General features: G+C 40.0%; 1 protein-coding gene across 7 annotated transcripts in view; it reads right to left on the reverse strand.

Moving 5' to 3' along the window:
• The window catches only part of MET (MET proto-oncogene, receptor tyrosine kinase), a 126,913-nt gene that overhangs the window by 64,754 nt on the left and 43,400 nt on the right, over window positions 1–18,759 (reverse strand). For 4 of the 7 annotated variants that reach the window (XM_017817891.1, XM_017817890.1, XM_017817889.1 and 1 more), the window contains exon 2: window positions 5,016–6,230. In XM_017817891.1, coding sequence (XP_017673380.1) covers window positions 5,016–6,215 — 1,200 coding nt within the window. In that variant the 5' untranslated portion in view covers window positions 6,216–6,230. Of the gene's footprint in view, window positions 1–5,015; window positions 6,231–9,332; window positions 9,349–12,197; window positions 12,213–18,759 lie in introns of those variants that run through there. The other 3 variants (XM_017817886.1, XM_017817893.1, XM_017817892.1) reach the window with 2 other exon arrangements.

Below are 18,759 nucleotides of genomic sequence, written 5' to 3' on the forward strand. Positions count from 1 at the left end.
TACTTTCCAAAGAAACTCCCTGCCTTTTTCCTTGCCTTGTCTTTTTCTCAAGAACTCTCGTGTGATGATAACCTTGTGGCCAGTCCTAGAGACAGAACAGCCCTTACCTCTGTAGTTCAGTGTTTACTGAATCTGGTCCAGCCTGAGATAACTTTACCCAAACCCATGCTCTCACCATACCCCCTACACACTCATACCTGTACCTCTACCTATGCCTGTCTCACATGTAGCGCAACTGGAGTCCAGACTCTTCCTGCAATCACTTATGAGATGCTACTTGCCCCAGTCAGGTCTTCCACGGCCAGGTGGGTAGGTGGCCATGTACCCAAGAGTGGAGGGGAGCTGGCTGGTGAGCACACACTGCCTTGCACTCCACTGGTACAGGCACAGTGGAGACCCTCAGGGTACTGCCAGGACTTTTGGCAGACAGACAGCAAGGGCACAACAGGAATGCAGATGCAGCTTATCACCTTATTATCAGGGTTTAAGCATGTTTTATAGGGTGTCAGTTCACACTGCCCATCATTCAGTCCCTCTTCATTTATTCTTCTGAGATGTCACAACCCCTTAGAAGAGCTTGTGTATGGATGGCAACAGATTTTGTGCCCAGGCAGAGTGCTGTATGCCATCTGATACAGCATTTCCAGACGAATAAATGACTGAACCAATCAGAAGGATTCTGGTGCCTGACTTTTAGGGAAAATATTCAGTGACATTCTACTCAAAAAAACATCTCCGTGCTGTGAGATTATCTAAATAAACCACATCAAGCCTTTCTAATCAGAGATGTGATGCTATTTTTAAACCTGCCAAAAATTTTAAGCCAAATGGTGTAGGATATTACAGTTACAGGGCCTCAAAAGAGTTATTTGTCTCTGTTTATTTTATTAAATATTCCTAGACACAACCTTAGAATGACAGATCAATAAGTGCCTTTGCGGTTTCCTGATTGAAGGCAGCAATTATTTTCTTCCATTACAATATAAGCATAACCTAGTTTTACTCATCTATCATGTGTGTAATGGTAATAAAGAAGCATCACCATGTGTTTATTTTACTGTCACTTTATCTTTTGTTTTGGTGATCTTCTGTTTTCCTTTCACATAGTTGAGATTGTCAAGGCTAAAATCAACCCATCTTCCTCTCTTGAAAAATCACATTTAATCCATGACAAAGGTGCACACTACTGGAGTGTGTCTGCAAATGAAGTAAGCAGCACTTGTCTCCTCATCTAAACACACCTCTGCTCTGAGGAGTACCACACTGGGGCTGATAGTGACTAACTGTGACCAAAGTAATTCTGCCTAAAGACTACATCCCGTTTTCTCCTTGTTGTGGGTGAGGAGATTCCTGAACAGTGATTCAAAACCCTCCACAGCAGCTACCTCTCAGATCTCCTTGTCCTGACTCAAGCACTAAAACTACTTTACTATAACTCCCAGTTTTTCTTTTAATTCAAAGCCAATTCTGTTTCCACCTCGCTGTCATTTAAGTGTCAGACAGCTCTTCACTGAAGGAAATTATTAGGCAGTACTAACTGGTCACAGCTCTGCTGAAGTACATCTGACATCAGTCAGATGCTTCATAAGATTCACTTTCCCTAACAGAGTTCAGTGAGCCCAGGTTTTTGCTTCATATGTATTACACTTAAAATACAACTGGAAACGTTTTATTTTCATTTTATGAAGTTTTCCTGAGCACTAGAGTAAGTGAAGTACAGTTGTGCCTAGATTTTTATCTTGTGGTTGGTTGACTTTGCTGTCCAACTAAGCTCTGATGGAGACTTTTCCCATGGGTGAGCAATACCTTCCTTAATCCCCGTGAGTCCTTCTGATGTTTATAAAGGGGCTCCTTAAACTTCACCAGTTTCCACAGCCTGAGCATATATTGGATCTGTCTCTGGATTCACACTTGAACTCACATCTTTAGGATTTCTTATTGCTGAGGCTGTTAGGATAATTAAAAGAAAGACAGGCCTACAGTAGCACAACAACAGAAACTTAATTCCTTTAGAAAACAAAGCTAAAACCTATCCAATTTATCAACCACATCAAGATGAGTTGGGGTTTTTTTGGGGGGGGTGTTTTGCATTAAATATAAGAAAAATGAGTCGAGGAAGTGTTTTGGATATACTATTTAGGTTTATCTTGGTCTAATTCTACCTTTAGAAGCCTCAGATTAAACAGTCCTGAGGGACAGCCACTTAAAAAGATGGACTACCCAAAGTACAACAAAATTATGTACAGTTGTCTTGTGGGACTTTTTTTGATAACATGAAATGGCCTTCATCAATCAGACTCTAACTGTAAATTATCAGAGAGCACTTTCTTGCAAATGGTGCTAAAGGCTCATTTTTCTTTTTAATGTTGAAGTTAGTGGTATACTATATTCACTGCTGGACTATTTTCACTGTCCTATGACTTAATCTCACAGTGGTCAGTGCCTTTCACTTGCATCAATGGTCTGTGGTTATTCTTTCAACATCAAAGAGAAAGGTCATCTTGGCTACATTACAAAAAGCAAGTTTTGAATTTTGCCAAAATAAACTGTGACAAACTCACAGATAATAAAAGCTTTCTTTAAGTTGAAGGTGACTTACAAAAAGGAGAAAAATGGTTTATGCCCTCATCTACGTTTCCTCAATGTACAAAGAAGGGCCTAAGAAGAGTTGAGGGGTTTGAGACTTTTTTTAATTATTATTTAATCTTCAGCAAGACCATGGAAGATCAGATTTGACATTCCTGAGACAAAGCATAAGACATTATGTGCTTTCCTTCTGCCTGCTCTTTCCCTTCCTTCACATTCCAACCCTGCATGTCTACTTTACACACTAGAGAAAAACAGGAGTATAAAGGATGCTTGGCAAATTCTTGCCAATCTTTTTGGTCAGCTGAAACCCAAAAAACCTCACAGGATACTTTTTATTGGATCCTTAATGAGTCCTCTGGAATAAATGAAAGGAAATGGAATGGCAAAGCTTGACAGTCTTGATATTTCTGTGTTAAGTAAATAATCAGGATAAAAATTTCTGACTGCCTTTATGCCATTTAAAAGAACCACAAGAAATTACAGAAACATTTTCTCCCTTTATCAATTTAACGTAGCAGAAATCAGAGCTCTGATGACATTTCTTGAAAACGGGCAACTATAATAAACATGTCAGCAGTATAATACATTCAGTTTTGATATGCAAAGCAGCAGCAGACTCTGGAACAGCTTTTGAAACACTAAAGTACTTCCCAGCATGTGAAAAGTGGTGAATTATTCTGTCAATATTTTAATGGTATACTTCTCCATGAAAAGATCACCTTATGAAATGGATGTATAGGCAAGTACAGAATGAGATAAGCTAAAGGCCATGAGCTTTAAAGACAGTCACTCACAAATCATATACCCCGTGAATATAGAAAAAAGTACTTTCAGAGAAGAACAACGCTCCTTGTTATAAATGAACTGAAATATGAAAGAAAAAGGGATATTAATACCTGAAATGAAAAATTAGGACAGCAATAACACAGTGAAGAAAGATAAGAAGTTACCATGCTGAATGCTTGCTAACTTGTTTTTAGTTCCTGGAAATTGCCTGTTCTCCCCCAAATAAAGGTAATTAAATGCTATGTCTGTTGGAGTTGCTGTATCAGCATCCGCTGGCAATGCCTACATCTGTGTTGAATGCCTGGAGTTTGCCATAAGCAGATGTCTCCCAAATGCCAAGGTTGTTGTGGTTATGCTCAGTCTGGGTCAGACCCCTCCTCTGAGTACATTCCTGCTACTGGTGAGAAGCCACAGCATCTCTGTAACAGGTGCTTCTCCCCAGACGGCCCTGCCTCACTCCTGGCAGTGAGAAGCAGCCCTTCTCTTTGATGAAAGAGACTCCCATCTCCAACCAGGGCATGTGTCTGGTTGCCCTGTGCTGGGCAGCTGTGCTGAGGAGGACTCTGGTGGTACTTGGGATTAAGAAGGCCTGTGGTTTCCACCCTCACTCTGAGCTATCCCAACAATGGGACATGACAGATCCCATCCATCTCCAAATGCAGGTGGAGCCATTGTTCTGTCCTAACACAGGCCTCATCTTGGCTGAGCAGAGCCCCACCACAGAGACTCTGGCCCTGCCCTCTGTTAGAGGACAGCGTGCCACCTCTGAGCTCCAAATTTCTTGTATTTGAGAAAAAAAAGTTCCCCACAGAGGATATTTAGGGGCCTGCTGCATAAGCAGGTGATTTAAAGTTCTAATGTTTCATGCCCCAAAGTAATTGTTAAAAGTACCTGATTCCCAGATTAGGTATTCCTTTTACAAGAGCTGAAACCAGCACAAACACTGGCCAGAAGGGAAAGGGATAATTTCTATGTTTCCTCTGCTCACAGTATTTCAGATGTATGGAGAGGAGCAATCGCTTGAACTCAGTGTACAGAAAGGCAACCCTCCCACCCGAGACCACCTGTACCCTCGTTCAGATACACTTCTCATAGACACCTCTTTCATGAAGAAAACTGATGTCAATTGGACCATTTCTGTACCAAGTATGAGTAACCATATTACAGTCTAGCTCTTCGTAGCATGTTTCAAACGATCTCTTTCATTTTCTTCTGAGGAGGGCAGTGATTCAGCATTAACATAGTTTAAAATATGAGTGATGTTCTCAGGGACTCCTCAGCGCACATGGATATGAATGTTTATGAACATCTTTTTGAAATATGAAAAGAAATAACCACCTAAATGTTCCATTTATCTGCATCACAGTTTCCCAAGGAAAAAACCTTACAAACTAAAAAAAAAAAAGATTTTCCCCCCAGTCCCACTACTACATTTTTTGCACCATAAAGACCTCAGTGATTTTCATACTCAATTTGCAGGAACTAATCCTTATAGAGATGAATCATCAGCAATGCTAAGTAACCTGAAATAATCAGGAACTTAGATTTTGTAACTGAAACTGAAAGGACGGATACCTGGCAACAGAGTAGGCCAAGAGAGAACAAAAGTTCCAAAATACAGCAAATCAATTATCACTTACCCTGTTCAAGCAGTATTTGCTCTCCTTCCCGTAAAAGTGATGGAGACATTTCATGTTCTGCTTGTCAACAATCTTGTTGAAGAACTCATTGATGGTTCGCACAGAGACAGCGCAGACAGCAGATCTCTTAGTTGGTTCAGAAGAGTCTGGTTTGCTTTGTGCAAAAACACCATAGAGAATATCATCGTTCAACCCAAGGCCCATTTCATGGGCTAAAGCTGCACCAGGCTTGCTTACATAGGCAGCTTGCAAAATGTTGAATACCTCCTTTCGGATGGACCTCTTTCTTCGCTTTTCAGTAAAAATGCACTCAAGAGGCATTTCCATGTAAGAACGCATCTCTGAGTCTAAAGTGCAGAAGCGGATAATTCTAGTGTGAAAAGCTTGTGAGTCAAGAGTTTCTCTCTGTACAGTCAGAAAATACACAAAGTGATCATTTTCAAAGGCATGGACGTACCTAATGGGATACGAGTCACGAAACTGAGGAAGGATATCTATATAAGACTGATCTGTGAGAAATTCAAAACCATCCTGTGTTTCTTTTAACCTTCTAACTGATATAGAATGCAGCACATAGGGAGGTTGAAATGTAGATGTCACAGTATTTCCAACAAAGAAGTTGACAAACCTGTCCTTTTCGGTCACCAAAACTTTGGTTCCTAAAGGGCTTACAACACAGTCAGGACAATTATCTGCTTCTCCATCTACCCGAGGTGAGTACATGCAGTGCACCTCGCTTTCAATGTCAGCAGGGTTGTCAGGGTGAATGATGTGACGGTGGCAGATGCCTCCGGACACGCTACCACAGCTGATGAGCTGATCATCATAATAAGTTTCTAAGAGCAGTGCCATGTTGACATTATCCTTCCATACACTGTTAGATAAATTGGCTTTATCTCTGCAGTCTTCACATGGCACACAGTCAGGGTTCTCCAAAACAGGTCCAGTCTTGTACACAGAAATGTTCTGGAGAGTTTCATTTAGTACATAAATCTTGTTGACTGCTCCAACATAAACATGATGCTTGTATAAAACTACATTCTGAATTGGTGTTTCTGCGATGAAGTTAGGAAGATCATATTTTACACTGAAATTCATCTCTGATTTTTTAGCTGCTTCTTTGCATTGTCCGTGGCTCCTCTGCAGCAAGGTAAACAGGAATACGATAAACCCAGAAGGATATGCAGTAAAGGGCTTCATTGTCAGAGCTTTAATCTGTCAAAATATATTTAAAGGAAATAGTGTTTATATTTCATATACTAAAACATCAGTTTATTAATCAACAGAAATCCATTTCTAGGCTGCATATAGTAGCTGATGTATTTCAGTTTAAGAAGTGGTCATAATTTTGCTTAGTGTCATAAGAGTTGTGCTAGAAACTGCTATGATTACTGTTCTTCGTGGGTACCCATTTCACTGCTTTTAGACCAATTCACGGAAGGGTTTTCTTACGATGAATTTCTCGAGACCATTTGGCATGTTGTAGAGCAGCAATAGAGAGATGACTACTTCCACATGGGCATTAAATCAGCTGACTGATACAGTTTAAAACAGGATGGTGTACACATAGCTAAAAGCAAAACTGCCCAAGACGCTCAGGTCACAAAGCACACAAAGCAATTGGAGTCCTTCAGTGTGTGGATATAAGACATTTGTCAAGTTCTCAAGGGGCTGAGCTGAGAAAGCTGGCACAGCTAAGCTCAAATATAAGAAATAGAAAAGACACGAAATAACATGGATATTTAAAATGTCTATTGACATTTTTGATTAACCAAGAAAGAGACTTCTCTCCACCAGACCAAAGGAAGAAACTCCTCTCTCTCTCCCTCCAGCTGCCCAAATCACTGTCTTTCATAAAGGCCCAGTTTGGAAAAAAGAATGTTTTTTTTCAGCCAGCTCTACTTCTTGGAATACTCATTCTCACTAGTGTTGACAAGGCTTTGTAATATATTATTAGAATACTTTATGCATCATGTGGTGCCTGGCATGTGCAAGCTTTATTTTAGGCCCTGTACCACAGCAGTAAGTCACTCTGGTGAACCTTTACAAGATACAGCCGATCACTGTGTTGTAAACAAAGGGCTATCAAATGACCTACGGCCATTAACTGATGAAATCAAACAACCTATCGCTTCTCTTTTTTTTTTTTTACATCTCCATACAATTGTTTGATGTGGCTTGAAGAACCAAAGGCAGATGACTAGTGTGATATTTCACCCTCTCGAAAGATCAATTAAATGAACTGTGGTTATGAGCGTTTCAGCGCAGTATCCACATTATGCCCTGTCACACCAGACGTTTTCTGTTAACGTCATGACACAGTTGTTAAGCCAAATTTAGCTTCTTCAAGGAGAAAACAATTATGCATTCTAACAGCAATATGATCACATACTTTGGGAAAATCCTTCTAGTTTGACTATAGTTAGGCAATTGTTGCTAATCAAGAAATGCTTGTGACCACTGAAAGAATTTAAAATAGATGACCTTGAAAATTATAAACTAATAATAGGAATCTGTATGGACTTTATATTTCATTAGGACTTTAAGCAAAATGAAAAGATGACTATAGACCAGAGCTGTTTCAGCTGTTTATAAATTCAGTGTTTTCACCAGTTTGGGTAAAACAATCCATCAATAATTCTCCTGCATTTCTTGTGACATTTTATTTCAGCATCCACTGAATTCTTTCTGTGGTTTACCTCCTTAATTACACAAAATAATAGGTTTTGGGGAAAAAAAAGGTCTTCCTAACTGTTATTTGATAAGAATTATGACTGATAGTTGGGGATAAAAATCAGAAACACAGGCTATTTGCAAGAATTAGCTGGTAAGAACAAGTCACACTTTTAGTATTGAGAATAAAGATCTTCTTTTAAATCAGTAACATTTTTCTGGTACTAATTCCTGATACCAGAATCCTGGAAACAAATCTAGCATGGATTAACACTTAAAAGAAAAAAAAAGAGCAGGTATATTGCTATAACTCAAAAATAGTCCCAGTACACAGAGTACTGACTTCTATATTGTATGGGGCAGGAAACAATTTTCTCATTCCCTGTAACACCTTGCTATTATGGAATTTTTCCTGCTCTGTGCTGGGATGAAACCAAGAGCTTTCAAACTTTGTGTGAAACACCCAAAAGGCACACTCAACCCAAGAACAACTGTGTTCCTCTCCTGCCTGGCCAGTGTGAAGTGAAGGTCCCAGCACTGGGAGGAGTGGGCGTGTGGTCCGTCGGCCTCTTTTCAACCAGCACTTCCACTCAAGAAACTGCTAAAACTGATACATTCCTGCAGATTCACTTCTGACGAGTCAACATGTTCTGACAAATACTAGATTAAGCAGAAAATTCCAAAAATGCTCTATTTCTGACACAACACAGAGGCAGGTATACTGTTTATTGCAACAAGTTTAAAATGACATAACAGAGGTGGCCCTGCAGTGGAGAGAGAAAACAATGGGTGGGACAAGAATTAGACAAGGCTGACTGACCACTAAAACATGAAAAAAGATGCAAGGATACTCGACAGGCATCAATTTGTTGCAGTATATTCCCTGCTATGTTCTTGTTTTAATGTTCTGAAATAGATTTCCCACCCACTAAGCCCCTCAGTTTTCTGTTTACAATCATCCCCATTCTTCCAGTATCTGAAAAAGAGGATCTATAGCTGTCCAACAGTAAGTACCAGTGTGCACTGCGGAGGTATTTAGAGCCATAAATACTATCTGACTTATTCTTTCCCTCAAACCACATCTTGGGATGTGAGGCCAGTATCCTTAGATAGGCTACTCTGGCTAAACTTGGTGAAACAGCACTGGTTTCAATCTGTGCTTTGGAGACCGAAAATTCTTCCTTAGATTCCTTTAGCAAGTGCAATCGGAACCGAAAACTTAACAATAAAAGCAGGGTGGGATTCAGTGTAATGTAAAGGATGCCACAAATAACAGGTACTGTATGTCACCACTACAAGAAGGAAAATACAAGCAATAAATGAAAACCAAGTCATCTTTGCTCTCATATTTGAGCCTCATCACAGTGCTTTCCTTTGTATGCTTTTTCAAGCAACCTCTCAGGCAGAAATTTGCTGATTCCCACATATGGGAAGCTCAGGTTCAGATTTATGGGCAGCTCTAGGGAAGATATTCCCCACAGTGCATGTCACCAGCATACTGTGACTCTTTCCTCAAGGTACCTAAAATCAGAAGTAACATGGTCCACTGTGAGACATTTAAAGCTTAGGGAGAACACAGGAGTTATGTGAACAGTACAATGTATTTCACAGTCCTCATATCATATAAACTCTGCTGCTCCTTACCAAGCCTCCCATGATGTTTGGTACCTCTTTTCATCTGCATTTGACCCAGGGTCTTTCTCTATTCCAACACTGCAACCTCTAGCACAGAGCTGCTCTTTTGGAACATCCAGACCAGGTCACTACAAACATGGTTCACTTGAATACACCCTAAAGAAACAGGGAAACTTAGGAGAATTAAAAATTCAGTCTCACCTCTCTTCAAAGGTCCAACAATCCCAGTTCTCCTTAGCACACACTCAAATGTAATTTTAGCTGAACTTAAACACTAAAAGATTTTTGCTGAATTAAAAGCAAAATACTTAGGCTATAGATACACCTTTTGAGTACAGATCAAAGAACTAGCTGCTGTCTATCATTTACAGAAGGAAAACAAGTAATCCCTTTGTTTCTCTACTTGGTTTGAATGATGGATGCTGTTCAATCTTTTGTGACCTTCCCATGACTTGTGTGTCAGTGTGTCTTTCATGTGTCTACAGAAGACTTGTAAGCTTTAGCCTGCGATAACTATCAGCGAGCAATAGCTGTGGATGGATTATTCCTTTGTAAGAACGATGGATTATATTCTTTTGTAAGAGATATTTTCAAAGCCAGTGTCACGATGTGCTCATTTTTCCATCCCTCAGCAGACAGTAGCCAGTATAACTGATGAGAAAATGGATTTTGGGATGAGAAAATGGATTTTGGTTAACCATTGCAAGTGGCTGGTAACGATGTGTCATATTAGTGTGACTGGCAACCTCAAGTGCTATGGCTGGTGTTTCCCCTCAGGCTTGGTCTTCAGTGTTTGTGTACCACTAACAGTTTCCCAATAGCAATTTTCTTCCTACAAGTTTCATTCCCCCTAACTGTGTCCTGGGTTATAATCTCTAAATATTGAACATCATGGTTCTCCTTCACACTGTTTGCCACTTGTACTGACAAGTCAGGCCTGGCCTTACTGTGGAATAATGTTCAAGCTGCCATACTAAAGAAAGCCAGAAAGCCAGAAAACACAGCCATGCTTGTTTTACTTGCCCTCATTTCAGAAATTTGGGTCCCATTTAGCTCTGATCACAAGCACTCTATAGGTCTGCACAAGCTCAGACAACACGCTGACCTGAAAGCATTTTGTAGGATGTTTGATGCATCTCATTTTTTCCTTGCTTTATTACAGAAAAGGAAATTACAGGGTCCTCCATATCACACAGAGATTGTGTTTGTACAAGAACACATTTAGTCCTCAGATAGGTCATTTCAGGTTAGGTAACAGCAGAGCCATGTCAATTTATGTTTCAAAAACTCTACTGTCAGCAAATGGTAGCCTTTTCTCCTCTTTAAGGAAAAGTTTTATAGTATGATTTTATACTTTTTCCAGGGGGATAGTACACCTTGTTACTTTGGTCTCTGACAGAGTTATGGTGGCAAATTTATATGAGATAACCCTAGTGATGACTCCTCCTGAGAGTTCAGTTTGCTTTGCTATTCTGGACCAAAATCCGTGCCAGTTCAGGACCTGATTCCCTGTGGATCAGAGGCCCTGCTATGGAGATAGCATCATCATTTAAGAGGACAGAGCAAATGAGAGAGGGTGATGATAACAGCTCCATCCATCCAGCTTTAATCTGCTGTTGCAAATCGGTCACAGCACTGGCATCAGCTTCAACAGAGTAAGCCCACAGTGGACGTGTCTTCATCATACTTTTCAATTAACTAACTGCATCTTAGGGAGTTTAACCTATATTCTATGCTGACAGGTAAAAAATGTTCTTAAGTCTGAACGGAATTAGTTACCTTAAGTTAAGATAACAGAGAGGACAAGGAAATTCAGTAAGTCAGTAGCAAATATACAAATGATCCCCGAGTTGAATTCAAATGGCTAATCTGAGTTAAAATTCATGTTCAGTACTATTTCAGCTCTTGTTGAGGTTACTCATCCTGACTAGGGTGGCGACATAATTTTCCTGCAGTGTACATTCCTGTGTATGTACACTAACACTATGCAATTTTCCAGCGCATAGAGTCACAGTGATTTACATCATAAATTCATTGATAGCAGAGCTGGGAGGTTTCTATGGTATTCCAAGAGGTCTGTGTGCATGCAGACAGCTGATGGGGAAGAACTGGTGGGCAGGGCACAGCTTAGGCAATTGCTGAAAGATCTACCATTAACTAAATCCTCTACATATCCAGTGCAGTCATGCATCAGAAGAAATCGCTTTAATTAGCAAGTTCAACTTATACATAAGCCTTTTCTTACAATATTCAAACACAGTAAAAAAGAATCTAAATTATCCCTGCATAAAATACACTTTTTAATATACATGGTTCATTACTGGGTCCGATATACCATTGTAAGTCACAGCGGCTATCAATAGAGGCATTTTTGTTGTCTACCATATTTATTTTTAACAGGCATTAAACCCCAAGATCACTAATCTAGCCTTTGCAGTGAAGAAAATGCTATTCTTGTACTCATTTGTCACTATTTTTGGAGATGTCCTGCAGTGCAATAAAGTGTAGAGTGTTTTATTTGAAATGTGCTTCATAACTTTATGTCCTAAAGCCAACTCATGTCATAGGTCTCTATCACAACAGAATTTATTTAAGTATTTTTTGTTGTGATGGGCTCCAGTGGCACTACTGGTTCTTTTGTAATGGCCCTCAGCAAACACTCACTGATATATTACAAATGAGTGGAACAGATCAAGAGATATATATTGCTCAAAAAGATTAATTTAAAAGGTGGTATACAGCATTTCTTGCAATCAGGGAAACTTCTCATGTGAGGAAGTGGTACTCATTCTAAGGGCTAAGGAATCAATTCCACAAGGAACACAGACTAGAAGTTCAAAATATACAAAGAATAACTAAAAAACAGAGAGGAACCACCTGCGATAAAGTAGGTCTTTCACTGTTTCTTCATGCTTATATTCAGATGGATTTGGATCTTTAAATACAAGAGGACAGCCTTCCACACCTGGACAATAAGATGGAAAGATTTTTTAAAAACTACTGTATTGTTTAGTGATAACAGAAAAATAGAAAGCAAACTTCGAACAACACAATGCTATTGTTCCATTCTGTTCGTCTGAAATGCAAGTTAGCAATTGTGCAACTTCAGTAAGAAAATATCTGTGATGCTATTGTGGCTCTTTACCACTACACTGGTAGCAAAATAAACCCGGTTCTAGTACAGACTTCTGCTTGGTATCCACAGCAAATAATTCAGCCTGACAACTGACATACAAACGTCTTATCCAGTCCAAGTGTTCAGTACAAGTAGAAAAAAGCTCTGTGTGTGGAGAACAACACGCTATGCTTGTTACTGTACATGTCAGGACTAATAACACAGCACAATGTTGGTCTTCTGTTTCAAGTTAGTGAATATGAAGATACTTGGGTTTTACTCCCAATTTTTCACATATTTGAACAGACTAATTCATCTCGTATTTTCACTGCATATTCAAAGTAAAGGCCTTTATCAACTCTAGTCAGTTGAGATAAATGCAGACATGCTCAAGTAGACAGAGGAAGTCACACAAGCTCAGGTAAAGACGTAAGTCTTTTTTTTTTGTGTGTGTGATAAAAAACCTTAGAGTAGGAGAAAGCAACTTTCTTGTATTTCTGAGTCGATCCTGTTGATCAACTTTTTGCATGAGTCTGAGTATTTTGAGGTTGTCTGTACAGAACAGGGACAGTGTAATTTCCTTGGAATGTAGTTCCTCCTTTCGTAACGAGCCAAGCTGGCAAACCTGGCTGCAAGTACAGTTTTAGTTTAATTCCCTTAACTATTCTCAGCACTTCAATTTTCTACTTTATGTTTTATGGTTATGTATCTACCTGAATTCTTGTATTGAAATGCGGAGCAGGTTTTGGAAGCCTTTACTGTCTTGTAAAGCTAACAGTCTTCCATACTGTGATAATTAAAGGAATGGCATGGGTCATAAAATGAAAAAGATTAAAAGGCAGATATTCATGAGTAACCAAGACAGCATACAGATTTGCTCTAAATGTTCCAACAGCAATTATGCATGATCTTGATGCAGGACATTTTCTGCACTTTAATTGTCATTTGGTGCTAATGGTTCTTAGGAGTCCCTGAGACAATAACTCTTCATAGCCAAATATTAATCTCTTTTTAAAAAAAAGAAAGTTCTATGTGTTAGTAGACACAGATGATAAAGTATATTATATGACAACTGTACCAAAATAGATGATAAGGTATATTATATTAGAACGATACCAATGGATCTACAAGCACACCAAACTATCAAGTTTCCTTTTGATGTCATAGTAAATATAAAAATAATAAGTATAACATCAGTAACTAAAACCCAACAAGTCTCTGAATTCCTCCAAGGTGTGGTACGAGTACCTAGATACCAAGCAAAATAAATTGTGCTGGCTCTGTTCTTTCCTCTGAAAGAGGTGGCAGGACAGTGTCAGGCAGCGGCTTTCTGCTTGGCGGGTGAACATAAAGCATGCCACTGCGTGCCCCTTCTCAGTCAATGTGTCTCCAAGAGCCACAAGGCAAATTAGTGACAAAACCTAGGGTCAAGGATTTCCAATAGGTTGCTGACGCCTTGCATGATACACAGCTCATCAAGCTGAGGTGTCACGGTCAAACCATCCAGGGTCCCAGTGAGATCAGCACATCTGTATCAGTGAGCTGAGGCCCCCAGATTTGGAGAGTTGGCCCAAGGGCTGGAATGAGACTTCAGTCTGCTGGGGGTGGCTTATCCAGGAAAAGGAAAAACTAGGAAAAATCTCTGTTTGTGGACCTCTGTCAGCACTGTAGAAAGGACTTCTGGCTGCTTCCAAGGCCTCTCCTTGTATCTAGGAGCTTTTGCGAGGCTGCCGAACTGCTCTGGCCTGGCACAGTCCATTTGGTTGATTCTGTGATTTGTCCACATGTATTATATTTAGTGCTGGAAAGCAGACCACAATCCTTCCGTGCCCAAGCTGGCTCCACAAGATATAACCACGATTGTGTAATGCTGTGTTTGAGAAAACCAGCCCTGCCAAACAGAAACCACCTCTATGCAAAGCTAACTTGGTGGTCTTTGCCCCAGGTGAAACATGTGGTGCACTCAGAATAGCTACAAACAAAACTGAACTGGCTAGGTTTGTAAATGGGCTAGTGAAAGCAATGAAGTCTATATTTATGCCTTAGCTTAACAGAACACATCCTTTATCTGATACAAGAGCTAATAACCTGATGGTCTACTTAGCTTCATAGCAGCTTTTTGATAATCAAACAGGAACAATGGCAAGGATAGTGTTCATTTCCCATCTGTGTTTGGTTAGGAGGTTATGACCTTTTCTTTTTAATGCTGACCTCGCTTTTGTCACCGCAAGTTTATGTTACTGCAATGCACTTTAACTGATGCCCTACTTTCACTCAGTTTAGAAACTGAGTTAATGACGACTCATTGGCATGACTGCTGCCTTGCTGCAAACCTGTGATTCATGATCTCCTTCCAAGGACTTTACGGTATTGGTGTTCATAAATCCCCAAATGGCCTGGGACCAGCCTATCTGACATCCTGGCTCTCACCAGAGGCAACAGTGTCACAGCTGCAATCAGGAGAGTGGCTGATCTGCAGCAGCTTCAGCTCACTTTTTTTTTGGCAGATGTCCCTCAGTAAGGGTCTGTCAGCCACAGCTTTTATTTTGAAATATTGTGCTGACCTTCAGAAGATGCTGAAAAGCTCAACAGTTTGAAGAAGGAGTTCAGGGATGGCTGATTAGTCTGAGTTTCTTCATGCTAATGGGATTTTTTTGTTTGATTCTGAAAGGATTTTTCAGCTGCTTTATTACTTGCTTTCAGCCTGCCCTCTCCCCTCATTTTGGGGATACCTGGGGAGCTTAAATGTGCAACTATTGCTCTTCCGGGGCTCTCATTTATACTGAGCCCAGAACCAGGTTTTGGACTTGTTCAGACCCTGGAATGCCTCCTTTGGGAATCTGGAGCTGGATTCAAGGAGTCTGTGAGATAAGCAAAAAGGCTGTTTCCAAACTTCAGAGGGTATTTACCTTTCTCATAGGGGTGAAATGAGGATAAATTAATTCATTCTTACAAAACACCTTCAAAACACAAAAGGCTTAGCACTGTTGTTTAACAGGCATAGTACAGCAAGGCTGAGCCTACCATAAAGGGGCTGATTCAAAACTGTGGTCTTCATCCCTGAATGAACAGGTTGGTCACAGGTCTAAACCTGGGACTAGGGCTTGGCTGTGCTGCTCTCTGTCCTGTGCTCTCTCCCAGGTACCTACAGCCCCTGCCCGCACTTTCCTTTCCTTTTGCCATGAGATCCAGCATCCCACTCCATGGCCATTCCTTGCTTTCCTCCTCCTCCTGTCCCTGTGGAAAGATGCAGACAGTGGACATGAGTCCTCCTAGGCAAAGCTGTCCTGATGCTTTGGAGCCAAGCAATCTGGGAGGAAGAGAGGGGATGAAGCATGGTGCTGGAGGCTGCCTGTGAGCAGCAGGACTTGTGCCTGGCTCCATCCTGTCTGGGGACTGCAAAGGAGCTTTAGCTGGAGCTGTAATCCAGCTAGGACTGAGAGCCTCTTACTGCTCCACGTGATGTCTTCTCCTTCAGAGCTCTAGCTCAAGTATGATCTGGGGAATGTTCAGCACAAACTACAGACACTGGTTAATCTAAGCACCTGAGAGATTTGTGGCCAGTGAGTGTTAGCTTTCTGGATCCCTTTGTTGGACTTTTGCCCTAAACTCAATCTAAACCCCATTTTAGATGCCAAAGGAGCATCTCTGGATCTTACCCATAACTTTAAGCTTGGTCTGTTTATCCAAAACGAAAATAAAATGGCAGCGGTAAAATTGGAAATGTCAGTTAATGTATGTTTTTAATTTAGGACTTTATAGTACAACAATTGCTCCCAAGCATGAGGTTTTACTAAGTAGTTGAGATTTAATTCGATACTTTGGGCACCGAATAAAGATCACTGTCATTTTGCAAGAACATTTTCTTTTACATCCCTGCTCCTACTAAAATTATTGAAGTTATATTGTATTGCTTATTAGCACCATGTATGTTGTGTACAGACAAAAAAATGGACTACTTGTGATTAATAATTACTCACTTGAGCATTTTAAATTTGAACAAGATACAGATGTTTGGAGTGATGATGGGACAGACTTGAACTCCTACACATCTAAGCTTTCCCCGGAAAGCCTGGTTTCAGACTTAAGCTTTGTCAGGATAAGCTATCTTAGCTTATATGAAGCCATCACCTTTTTCAAGACTTGACTCCACAGTCTTTATGCAAACAATATTCTCATCGATTCCTGTGATAGTTGAGCTGATTAAGGACTAGAAAACGGGGTGCTTAAAACAGCCTGAAAGGCAGAAGATCTGTCGCAATGACAGAATCTCAATATTACCTCATTTAAAATGAGCAATAGATGATACAGGGTAAATACTGAAATATAAAAGACATAACAGGGATGATAGGTGCAGAAGAGTAAATCTTTAAAAATCTTATATATTGTTAATGAAGATAATCATTACTCTTTAAAAGATTAATTAACCCACGTTGCATTTCCAAGTAACTAGCTAATGGATGCAGGCATTATCTTTTCATATCTTTGAAATCCCTATAAACCATGACTAGTCAAATATTTGACTGATGGGCTTTTACCCCTATTAACAGCATGTGATGGAGGTCTCGGTAAATAACCTACCTTCAGATTTCTCTTTTCCAGAGGAGAAAGAGGTATTTTCTGATTCTTTGGCCACCTCTTATTGCTCCTTGCTGCTTCCTGAAAGGCTTTTTGTATTGTGAAAACAATTCACTGGTTGTTACCTTATTTTTGTGCCCTGCAGGGATTTTGGGCGCTACTCTCCTCAGATAAGCAGGGAGCTCTCCCACTGCAGTCAAGGGAACTTTGAAAGCCATTCCTGCTTATCTGCAGGCAGAGGTTGGCCCAGCTTGTGTTTCATTTACAAAAGAAGCGTGGTATCATTTGCATAAAAGGAGTTCTTTCAAAGCCATGTTATATGAAAACTTCTCAATTTGAAAACAAACAAACAAAAAACAACACACAGCAATTTTCAGGAAGCAGCAAAGTTGTCTCTGAGCTCTACCTCAGCTGATTTTATCATGGCAGCTCACATCTGAAGAAGAACAAACACATACTTATTTTCATAAACATGTTTTCAGAAGGAAAGAAAACTCCACAGAATTGGCAAACAGTCCTTGTAATGACCATGTAGGGAATTTTCTCTTTTTAAGCCCTGCAGGAAAAACACAGGATTCAGTTCTGCAATTAGAAGGTCATTAACGATTTCTGTGATTTCATGCACTCTTGTGCTGACTCTACCTTCACCTCCTGTCTGGCTCCCATTTCTCTCAACTTCTATTAGCACATTCTGCATTCAGAGCTTCTCCTCTCATGTAGCCTCCCATAGTTATCCAGGGAAAAAAAAGATACCTGTTGTTGGTCAGGTCTTTCTGAATATAATCAGGAGAGAGAATCATCCTTTTCTCATAAATGGACATGCCTTGCAATCCACCTCTTTTGTATACATAAGGTTGGGAAAATAAGGACAAAAAACTGAATGGAATCTGATAGAAAGAATAACTGAATTCTATGGGATTTAATGAAAGATAAAATGTAATGGCATTTTAACATGTTGCAGTTCTGAAGCACAAACAGAACGAATATTAAATTTCACAGGATAATTCTCAACCTCATAGTAAGGTTTCCATGATGGGTAGATTTCATAGGATTTCCCCATTGTGGAAATTTGACTGATGAGTCGTGGTGGAGACCTGACAAGATCTTGAAAACATCACAGGAGAGGACATCCCCAGACAAGAAGCTATTTAATCCTCTGAGAAGGCAAAAGGACACAGCAAAATGCTGCCACCGTGCCATGTTTTCTGCTGATTTGTTTGTAAGACCAGTGTTTGCAATACCAGGAGAAATAAGCATTTGGGAATTTCAGATTATACTTAATAAACACTAAATACTAGGAAATGAAGAAAACAAAGCAAAGCATAGAAATAAAGACAGTACACATCTGAGTCCCCTACATGTTCTCAACACTTGCATAGTTTCCACTGAAGTTGACAGAATTTACTTGTATCTGGACACCCTGAGTTTAACTAAAGGCACCCACATCTTGGCTGAGGGAACACTTCCATTTACTATTTGGAGGTGCTGCAAATACAAAGAACGATAAAACTCATTATCATGCAGCACTCTGTCCTTTAACACTTATGGGAAGGCAACAGTAAAGTGGATGCTAAAGTTTTCCTTCATCAGAAGAGTTAAACAACAGTTAAAAGAGTTTTCAGTCATCTGCTGCAAGCTAAATTGCATCTTCAAACATGAACAGTATTTTCCACTCATTTGAATGGATGGTAAATAGACTTTTCAGGGTGAAATTTGGATTATTTTCTCTGATGCAGAAATGCT

This window comes from Lepidothrix coronata, unplaced genomic scaffold (assembly GCF_001604755.1).
Source record: "Lepidothrix coronata isolate B3197 unplaced genomic scaffold, Lepidothrix_coronata-1.0 Scaffold63, whole genome shotgun sequence".
Taxonomy (NCBI): Eukaryota; Metazoa; Chordata; class Aves; order Passeriformes; family Pipridae; genus Lepidothrix; species Lepidothrix coronata.